General features: G+C 39.3%; 1 protein-coding gene across 6 annotated transcripts in view; it reads left to right on the top strand.

Annotated features, from left to right (window-relative positions):
• SNCA (synuclein alpha) overlaps nucleotides 1–10,360 on the top strand; it is a 64,657-nt gene extending 54,297 nt beyond the window's left edge. For all 6 annotated transcript variants that reach the window (XM_041488251.1, XM_041488250.1, XM_041488248.1 and 3 more), the window contains exons 5-6: nucleotides 8,691–8,780; nucleotides 9,729–10,360. In XM_041488251.1, the coding sequence (XP_041344185.1) occupies nucleotides 8,691–8,780; nucleotides 9,729–9,761 (123 nt within the window). In that variant the 3' untranslated portion in view covers nucleotides 9,762–10,360. The remainder of the gene's footprint in view (nucleotides 1–8,690; nucleotides 8,781–9,728) is intronic.
• Nucleotides 10,361–10,701: the final 341 nt, after the last annotated feature.

Below are 10,701 nucleotides of genomic sequence, written 5' to 3' on the forward strand. Positions count from 1 at the left end.
AGGAGAAATAGCTGTGGTTTAGAGGTTGCTGTTTTACATGATACAACATTGAATCAACTGTTTGTGTAACTAGAGAATTCTTTACGAGGAAATTAATTTTTGTCCTTTAATTTTTTCTTAGAGAATATATACTCATGGAATCTAGACAATAACTTCTGGAGTTTATATGTACTAAAAATGTACTTAACATTGAAATGTGATTACGGTATTCAAACTGTTTCAAATGAAGTATGGTAAAATAACATTGCAGTTCTGGCTGAGACCACACTATTTAAAATTATCTTTACTAACCTTGTAGAGCCGAGTCTGACCAATATCGCTCATTTCTATGCTGACTTTCCACCTGATGTATGCCATTTTTCTAGTTAATGTGATCTGTCAAGGTCGTGTATTATGTTCTAGTTTTATTTAATGAAGATAGTGTTTAGATATCATCCTTGGAGGTCATTCTTGGTAATAGGTTCACACAGAATAGAGAACCCTCCATTACAGAAAGGGACAGATGGGTTTAGCTAATCCCATGGAGCTCCTGAGCAACATAGTGTCTGACAGATTCCTTAATTTTCCTCTCTGTTCTAGGATGTCATCATTCATGCTGTTCGCCTTTGGCGTCTCCCAACATCCCCAGCAAAATGCATTGTGTAGACTGAATTCTGAATTATTCTCCTTCAGGAGAAGGCCCCCTAGGGCTGGGTAGGCCTTTTTAATACATTAGAGAATGGCTTCCTTTTTTTTGCACTAAGGTGACATTTTTGGCTTATGTTACTCTTTGACTTTGTAATTCTTTTTTGTGCACTGTTTGCCCATTATCTTTGATTTGGTGAGTGCCTAAGATGACACTTACTAACATGTTTTCCTATGGAGGTACATGTTATTTCTCTCAGTCACTTTCTCAGTTTTGTCAAGGTGTCTTTGAGTTATGTAGTAAAAACAATAAAAATAAACTCAGGCTGTTTATTGTTCCTTCTTACTGCATAAGATCGAGCAAACAGTTCAGTGCAGTCCTTGGCCCTTCTTCCAAATCCTTACTGGAATTAATGGTATTATTTGACTGAAGATTTCTGTGGAACTGCAGTCTGAAATTTCAGTTTTGGAATGTAAATAACGAAATTGATAGTGGATATTTGTTGTGTGTGGTGACAGATACTGTTTGAGCAGATCTATTATTCTAAATTATTGTTATTACCTTGTTCAGGAGAATGGAAGGAGAGGCAGATCTGGGCCACATCTCTGACGTGATTTCTAGTTAGCATCACTCCCACTATGCTGCAATTAGAAATAACTTCAGTCTTTCCAAGTTATATGCTCTAGCTTTTTCTTTCCCTACCCATGGAGTTTTCAATGTCACCATGGATTTGGGAAGCAGAAGAGGATGGAGCTGAAAGGACTGTGTGTCCTGGCTACATTCACTTGTGTTGCTGATGTCACATGGACTCAGCCCTGAGGCAGTATCTTAGTTTTGTCAGCTGGAATTGATGCATGTCTGTTGCTGTAGAACTCATATGAACTTCTGGTCTGGCCTGTACAATGAGCAGGTTCTCCATGTAATCCTCATTTGTCAGCAAATAGCAACATTCCAGAAGCTCTAATTAGGAACTTTTATAGGACCAGCCTGGAAATATAGTTCCAGTATATTTCCAGTTCCAGTATAGTTCCAGTATCCAGCCTGGATAATGCAAACATGAATCTGAGTTTCAGCAAATTTGATTTCTCACAGAAGTGTTCCTGTTGCTCTCTGCAGGCATCTCATCTGTACAAGTAATACTGGGGAATTTTAAAGGAAGGAAAGGAAAAAAAATACACAATCTATGTTGTACTGAAATTGATTTTTCAAGGCATTTGCAACAGTTAGCAGATTGTTGTTAACAGAAATTATTTCCAGCTATTTGTAGACACCAAGGTAGACCTGTGGTTACAGGTTTCCACAGACACTTTACTCCTTTTTCTGTAGGCCTCAGTTGTTTTCCTTTTCATTTTTGTCATTGCCAACTGAAAAGCATAAAAATGCAAATCAGAATGCAGCCTGTAGAACTTGCTGGCACAATTTTAGCCTTCATTGGATTTGTGCTAATGCTGGTATTTATTTGTTTAATTAAATGTCTCTTCTTCATTTCAGCTCTCCATTTGGGGAGAAGGAGGGAGACAGCCTCATTTTATTGGTATTCTAAATGAGTTCTGCACTGGAACTGCTAATTTCTTTCACACATAGTGCTTTCTCATAATTTCCTTCACTTAGGTGTTCAGCTTAAGGATAATTAAAACAGTTTGCTTTATTTCTAGATAGTGCACAGATACATCTCTGTACCTCTGGAGTTAAACAACTGGATTGATGATGCTTTGTCATTTGCAGCTGAGTCTTGGAGGCACTGACCATTGCAATGAGCGAGCTGGAGCTTTAAAGCATCCTAACCTGACCTGGCAACTCAGTTGTAACTGTATAACTCAGTCAGTTCCATGAGTATAGTGTCTTAGGACTAGGGAAGTAAATTAGTTCAGGCCATTTTAGCACAGCTTTGTTTTGTCTCTTGTTGGATTATTTGTACAAGGGTCTTTCTCCCATCCAGATTAGTTGGGCTTTATGGTCAAAAGATCTGTAAAAAATGAGTTACCAAATAGGGAAGGTAGTTATTTTTTCACTTCAGTACTGTATCCAGATGGACTATATTTTGGAGAAAAAGGAATTTAAATTATTTTCTTTTCAAAAGGGAATTGTAAGCCCGTAAGCACAGCAAATTGTTATTCAACTTGTAGCAGGAGGCAAATTTTCACAGGAACAATAACAGCTGCACTGGGGGTATAAAAAAGGAATCCCAAATTTTTCTTTAAGCTCTGCCATATAATGACTGACAGCTCCTGACAAAATCTCTCACAAGGTGGATAATACAAAAATCAAATGGGCTTAATCAGGATGTAGGGACATGGTGTTACCAGTTGTAAGGGCTTAGGCAGCCCTGCTGAGTTACAGGTTGGGGATGTGGTAACAGGCACGAGACCAATAGCTTTAGGGATAAACAATTTTATCCCTAAATAAATAAAGACAGATTACTAGTGCAATTATCCAGACTGTAACAACAAAAAATTAGATAATTCACTAATACTGGGCTTCAGTTAACATCTGGGCCCACAAAGGTGTGCGTGCCCATGGCTGGCGGGCAGGAATTACTCTACTAGTATGTGATAATTTTTCAAGGTAATGATGCTTTTAGATGTGTGTTTTCTGATTTTGAGCTCCCACAGGTACCAACTGGAGTGTGTGTTCAACAAATTGTGCTATGTTAAAATTGCTTTGCATGGAATGTTTTGTTGGGGCCTCAAAGGACTTTCCAGAAGATTATCTTTTAAACCAGCTTTCCCCCTATTCTAGTTCATTGCTTTTTCAATAAGGCCTTTTGTCTTGGTTCATAGGTTTTTTGATTCACAGTTTTAATTTGATTAATTTACACAGATTTAATTTAATCAAATTTAATTGGTTCACAGTTTTACATTATAAAACACTCAATAACAGACTGGCAAGTGATGTAGTGACCGGTGCTCATTGAGTTTTAATAATCTCCTTTGCTGGAATTAGCTATGACTTCTCAGGTTACATTAATCTTTTCGTAGTTTGCTGCAAGCCTCACTGTATTTATTGTCATCAGTAGGGCTTTCAACTGGAGAAAAGGTTCTCCCACAATATCTGAATGGGAAAATCAGAAAATTGGCAACTGAAAAACAACACAAATGTGAGTTTGGGGGGAGGGAGTTTATCAGTGAGTAGAAATGCCTGGTAGGGGTTAGAGGTAAAGGAGGTTGAACCAGATTCTTCAGTGGTGAAAGGGCAGGAAGCAGTGGGCGCTAAATGAAAAGCAGGAAACTCCACTTAAATGTAGAAAAAGGGTTTTTCACTGTGTGTTTAGTTGAACACTGGAAGAGGTTATCCAGTGAGGTTGTGGAGTCTCTGTCTGTGGGAGTGGTTAAAACCTGATCAGGAGTGGCCCTGAGCAAGCTGCTCAAGGTGGGCAATTTCTGGAGGTCTCTTCTCGCCTCCTCCAAGATTCCAGGGTGATTGCCTCTTGCCAGTATAAATGTTCTAAGAGCAGACAGTTTGTTAGCCTGGTTTATTTATCTCAGGATGTAGAATCACTCCAGAAGGAATTAGTCTCCAGTAATCATGAGAATTATGCATGACTGTAAGATTTCATCAGTGTTCATAATGGAGAGATAAAACCTATTCTTAACCAGGGAGATGGCAAAGTATAGTGTTTAGATCAGCCACTAAATTGCAGTTATAACTCCTTCTATTGAAATTGCTCTTGTCTCTGACTTGGGACAAATTGCCTTTTTTCTGATGGCAATAACTTGGCATTACAACACCAACTCGTCACCAAGAGGACAGAATGCACACTCTGAAGGTGACCCTTTCACTACATAATGCTGACATAGGAGCACTACCAGGAGTTGACCATTTGGTCTGTTTTTCATGGCTAGGGGGTCGCAAACAGTCTCTTCCCTTCTACCAAGAGTGGTATGAGGTAGGGAAGGGGGAGAATGGGGTGCAATTTTCACCAAAAACACTGAAATAAGAAAAACCTGTTTGGTGACATTTACATCATAAAAGGAGTAGTTCTGAAGTTTTGTCATATACTCTGTATTTTAACAGGCCCAGGTCTTCAGGAGGAATTTTTAATTAGTTTGATTACTATTTTATTGCAAAAGTGGGTCATTTCACACTATTGTGCACAAAGCTTAGCAGGATTCATTCCCATAGTAAAAGAGGAGGAATCAATGTTTTGGAGCCATCGCAGCAGTTCTGCTTTATGCTCTTGGACGCCACTGATATTCATACCTGTTATTGGAGTCAGAGCTGGCACCCAGGGTCATGCAAAAGTGCCACTTGACCATGATGGGACACCACCTCCTCTTTGTTTATAAAAGGACGTAAGTTGCTTGATGAAATGAGAGAACCTTATGGAAGAGAGGGTATGCGCTGTGTAACATAGCCACGAATTCTTGGGAAAAGTGTGTGTGGGCTTGCCAGGTGGCCTGGCAGCACATGGGCTTTGTGCAGGTCTCAAAGGCACATGCCTTTAGCAGAGCAGGCAGAAGTGCTGATAGCGCAAAGTGACACTCCTGTTAACGCCTGAGAATGGCAGTGTGGTCTGCTCTGCTTGGGATATGCATTTTCCTGTAACGTGGGGTCTGAGGGCATGAGACTCTCTGGAGTCAAAATACAAGACTTGGCCAGAGTGACCATGCTTGAAACTGATACATAGGTGGGTACTCATTTCTCCTTAAGGGGACAAGCAGAAGTCCTCACCTTACCGTTCTTCTAACACCTTGTCGGCTGGGTGAGTTGTAATTTCCCCTTTTAAAAGTCTTTTTCCGGCAAGAGTTCATGCTCCCCAGTTAAAAACCGACTTCATCTCTTAAAAGCTTTAGTTGAGCTTTTCAGATGATCTAATATAAAAATATCGTTCCCTCTGGAATCGCCCTTTAGTGTGGTTGAGAGAGGTTGCAGCTTCTAGAGAAAAATGTGATTTCATACTAAGACAAGAATTGGTCTTTTGGGTAGTTTTCCTCTTCCATAACTGAATTAGGATATGGGATTACTGATCATGACAATGTAAAGCTACATTCCTTTGTTTTAAAGGAGATAAATTATGATTTAAGGTGTACCTTAGGTGGCTCTGTGTTACTGGAGGTGGTGGTTTATTTTTGTAATACCCTTACTTGGGAGGGACTGTACATCAGAAGCAGAGCATGCCACCATTTAAAATGAGGTGGTTGACTTTGCTATGCATTTTTATGTAACAGATGACCTTGAGTAATGTCATCCTCATCTGAACTGCAGTGACATCAATGTGAGAGGCGGTGTTTGTGGTGCTGTTTGCGGCTGGGCAAAGGCGATAAACCTTTCCCAGGCAAGGAGTTCCCTTGGGAGTTTGTTATGGCTTATGATTTACTTCCTTTGAAAAATGTGGTTGATGCTGTGTTTTTCTAGTGCTGCTGATTGTTTTATTTGAAGCTGTAGAGAAATCTACTTCCTGAACTTGCTGAAGGGACTTGGAAACATGATGAATTCAGTCTTTTAGGCCTTGTGTCTCAGTAATCCTGATGGACAGTCCAGATCCATTGCAGAGGTTCCTAACAAAAAAAAAAAAAAAAAAAAACCGCATACAAACTTTGAAGCTCTTATTTGAAATTCAGCTGGGAAGTGCTTTTCTGTGTCATTAATAATGGTCCTGGCAGTTTCACTTGCCATCTGTTTTCCTGCTACAGATAACATTAAGCTGTGCGCATATTTTCTTGTGCACCCTCAAGTTGAGCTTGAGGCACAGTTTTACTTGATGAGCTGATTGTTAGCTGAAGCTGTTCCTTAATGATTGGGGGGGAGCAGAAATGAAATTATGTTTTGGATTAAGTAGGAGAGGGTGCAACAAGAGCTTTGAGTCTTTAGAGCAGGTCTTTTAGGTCCAGGGCACAGTAACAGCTGTAAAATTTGCATCACACACTTTATTTGGTTACTTCAGTCAAAGCTAGTAGGGTTTGATGCTACTTTTCATGCAAGCAAACAGGCACAAATGCTATTAAAATTGTGTTTAGAAGCTAAGGTTAGTAAATACTGGAATCAAATCATCTGGGGAGCTCAAGGGTTTTAATAAGATGAGGCAGAAATGTAATTGGGCCTAGTTTTTCTAGTAATTTCAAGCCTGAAAAATTACTTTTCATGTTGAACACCCCATATTTTTGGCAATTCTGGAAGACACAGGTGCTATTAGATACTTAAATAAAGGTACTTGCAACCTTATTCATCAGTTTCCTTTGGCTTTTTGGAATTTTTCCGCATTGTCTGTGCCATAGAGCAGCTCAGGGTGTTGACTCAGAGCAGGCACAGGCATGGAGGGAACTTGGCAGAACAGACTCCACACAGACTGTGCTGCTTACCTCCAAAGGAAAAAGCATAGAGAAGGAATAGGACCAAATATCTCTTCATACTGGACCTTTTAAAGTCTGAAATAAGAGCTGGAGAGAAGAATCTGTATTATGGGTATAAATTCTGCACATCATAAACTTGGATGAGGATGAAAAATGTGTACCCACATATGTATCAGAAAGGTGACAGATCCAAGGAAGAGCAGTTATCTGGCAGATGAAGTCAGAGTTTGTGCTTGGGGTGGTGCAGAAAGTGAGGAACAGAGTGTTAGGACTAAGGTCACCTGGTTAAACCACAGAGGGAGTGCCAATATTTGGCAAATGGAGGAGCACAATAAATACTGTGGGAAGGTAAAGAGGGTTTAGTGCCATCTCTTTTGCATTTATATTCTATTTTGTATTAAGCTTTCAGAGGGGAATTTCAGGTTTAGCTTCTCTTATCCTCATTTTGTCTGTATCCTAAATTTAATTTAGTGCCACTATCTTATTTGTAGATTTTGAAGAATTATCTTGTTAGTCTGGTTTATGATTTACTTAATTTTGTATTTCTGTCTACTCCACCAGCCTGTAGGTGGGGTTTTTAAAATTAATTCTTTCCTGAGTGTCTGTAATTGGTTTTAGTGTGTTTCTGTGTAGGTTGACACCTGTTATAAGTCAGCATGGTCACAATAGATCCATTGAGACACTGTGCCTATTTTCATATCAGTTTTCTTACAGCTCAGGATGAACACCAGCAGCCTCTGCTCTGGCAGAGCTCATGCTTCTTCTCTGTGAAATTCTGGAGTAACAACTACAAAAAGGATTGGCCCAATTCAACTGTTGTGGGTTTTTTCTTTTGTGTTTGTTTCATATGGATCAGAGTATCTGTAGTTCTAGGAGAATAATAGTTTTCCTTTAATCATTTTATTCAACACATTACTCCTCACACCATTGCCATCTTGTTAATTCCCAGAGTCTCTTACTTAAATTGCCATATAAAATAGAAGTGTTCCTGTAATAAAGAAAAAAATGCAAGAAGCTGGGTAAAAGGTATCATACCATATGTCATATACCAGTAGTGCATAGACTAACATGCTGGTTTACATAAGAAAGCATGTAAAGGTATCACCCATTAAAGGAAAAAAGCATTTTCCAATACAGTTAAGTTCTAAAACAGAAGAAAAAAAAATCAGCATGTTTTCCCCTTTTTGCAATGTATTGTGAAAAGACTAAAACTTTAAAATTAATAATGGTTTATGACAGGGTGGATGTATCTATAACATTGAAAAAATAAATTAAAAAATACCTGTCACTGTGTTCCTCAAAGCAGTTAAACATGAATTAATGTGATAACTTAATGTGATACTTAACCTATTTGTGCAGAACTTTGTTTCCCAGATCAGCTTCTTAAGGCACAAAAAACTCTTGTTTTGGTTTGCTTGATGACTCAGCCAACACATTTCTGGGGGATTAAAATATTTTCCAAAGATGTTCAGCAAGCTGGTGGTGGTACTGTTCTTTTCTTCACTTTGACTTCGTGGCCTGTCCGTGGCAAGGGAAAAATGAGTTCTCAGTTATTCAAAAGTTGCCATTCCCATGGAACACCCCTGTGAAACATGGGGGAAATCTCTCTGCAACTAATGTCCCCTCACTCTCCATGACCTCTGGTAACATCCCACAACCAAAGGACAGGCCAAGAAGCAAGAAGTCGACCACTGGTGGGGAGGAAACTCACTTTGGTGGGGGTTTGCATGAGGCATGCAGTCACTGTCACTTGTCTTTCCCTATTTTGAATGTAGAATGAAGAAGGTTTCCTGCAGGAGGGAATGGTGAACAATACAGGTGCTCCTGTGGATCCTGAGAACGAGGCTTACGAAATGCCTCCAGAGGTAAATCTGTTGTGGTGCTTGCTGTGAACGCGTGTAAGAGAAGGCCGCAAGAGGAGGGTGCATGCTCAAGTCACATAAGCCGGGCCCAGGCTGGTGCTGGGAGCTGCAAGGCACAGCAGAAACATGGTCTCTTTGGCCAAGATCTGCCAGAGGTATAGTGCTGGGATTCAGAAAATTATTTGCTTTTTTGGTAGTTAGGAAGTTAAATGGGAATCTTTGTTTCCCATTTCCCGTGTTTGTGTTTCAAAGTACTTGTGCATGGGTTTTGAGGAATCCTTTTTTTTTATATGTTTAATAGGGAAGGTAAGACAAACTGCATCTTCATAGATTGTTTGAATAGCTTGGTCACTCACCGATGCATCATGCTTTGTGAAGTATGTTCCTTAAGTTAATGCAATTATGGGAGTAGATTATTTTGTTGGGCTCTCTGCAATGTCTGGCATGATGCACTGTTAGTTGGACTAGCAGTTTTATGGTAGCACAGATAATAAGACTGAAAATGAGAGGTATAAAAAATTTAGGCCATGATCCAATAAAAGACTTAAAGGCTTGAGGGTAACATCTTGAATATCACTGAAATTATGGATGCTGCTCATGTGGCCGTAGTTAAATGATTTACTGACTCATATGAGGATCTGCAGCACCTGGTGTGCTGTTCAGCCCAGAAGCAGTATTCCTTCCTCTCCAAGTGAATTGTCATGGGTGGCCTCAGGAGTTCCTGCCAGCATCAGCTGAATGGTGTGTTAATCACTGTAAAAGTCTAAGTCTCCTCTCAGTACCATGACTTGTAAGGTACAGAATCTGGGAAACGTGACAAAATCCAAATACATTTCATATCCTGGTCACATGAGAATCCATAATATTTGGGTATTGAATCCACCAGGTGTAGAATAATAGAGGAAGTAGGATGTCTTTATCTTAGTGTTGATTTCTGCTCTCCCTCAATAGGAAGAGTATCAAGACTATGAGCCTGAAGCATGAGAGTCCTTTCCTTCCTTTCTTTCACCTGAAATCTACTAACTACTAAAGACGTCCCATCCTGTACAAGTGCTGAGTTCCAATGTGCCCAGTCGTTACATTTTTTTACAGTTTTTAAGGTGTATTTTGAAGTCTTCCATCAGCAATGATTGGAGTATCTGTGACTGCATCCACCTTGTTTCAGCATTTCCCTCCTGCTGAAATGAAAGCCGGTTGGCAGGATCATTGTTGTGCTGTGGATATTGTGGCTTCAAGTTTAAAAGTTAAAAAAGAAAATATTAAGTAAAAACACCTAAGTGTCTACTGCTTATTTCTAATTCTGTACATGTTTTGTTGATAGGCTGTCAGTAATTTGATATTGTTTATGATACAGTTTTTATTTGTTTCCTATGACTATTCTTTCTGTGCAGAGATGACTTATTGTGAGAGCTTTATATATATGTGTATGTATTATACATATAAAAAAGTAATTGAGCATGAACTATGCACCTATAAATATTAGCTGTTGAAATTTTATTGTTTTGTGATGTGTTTTATTAACTTGTGTCTGTAAATAATGGTGTTCAACTGAAGCAAATAAAATGTAACCCATTAAAAATTAATTTCTAAATTAGTGATGATTTCTAACACCACCTTTCCCTTCCAAAAGCCCCTGTTGAAGCATTCAAGCTGTGTTGCTTCTTTTGAAAGAAGTGGAGGAGCAAAATCAGAAAATGTAAGCCCATTCTGTACAAAAAACATGAAGAATGAGAAAATCAGGGCTGCTACTGCAGCTGGGTGCAGCTTTGCTGACAGATAGATTTGTTTGTAGGGTAATAAACTTGCTGTTGTAAGGGCAACCTGAAAGTGAATGAAGCCATTAATAATGGGCTGCAGCAGATTATCAGGAAATCATCAGGCCCTTTGAGGAATTACTGTTCCAAGGTTGTTAAAGTGCTGGGAT

The sequence above is a fragment of the Pyrgilauda ruficollis genome, unplaced genomic scaffold, assembly GCF_017590135.1.
Source record: "Pyrgilauda ruficollis isolate IOZ18807 unplaced genomic scaffold, ASM1759013v1 scaffold89, whole genome shotgun sequence".
In the NCBI taxonomy this organism is placed as follows: Eukaryota; Metazoa; Chordata; class Aves; order Passeriformes; family Passeridae; genus Pyrgilauda; species Pyrgilauda ruficollis.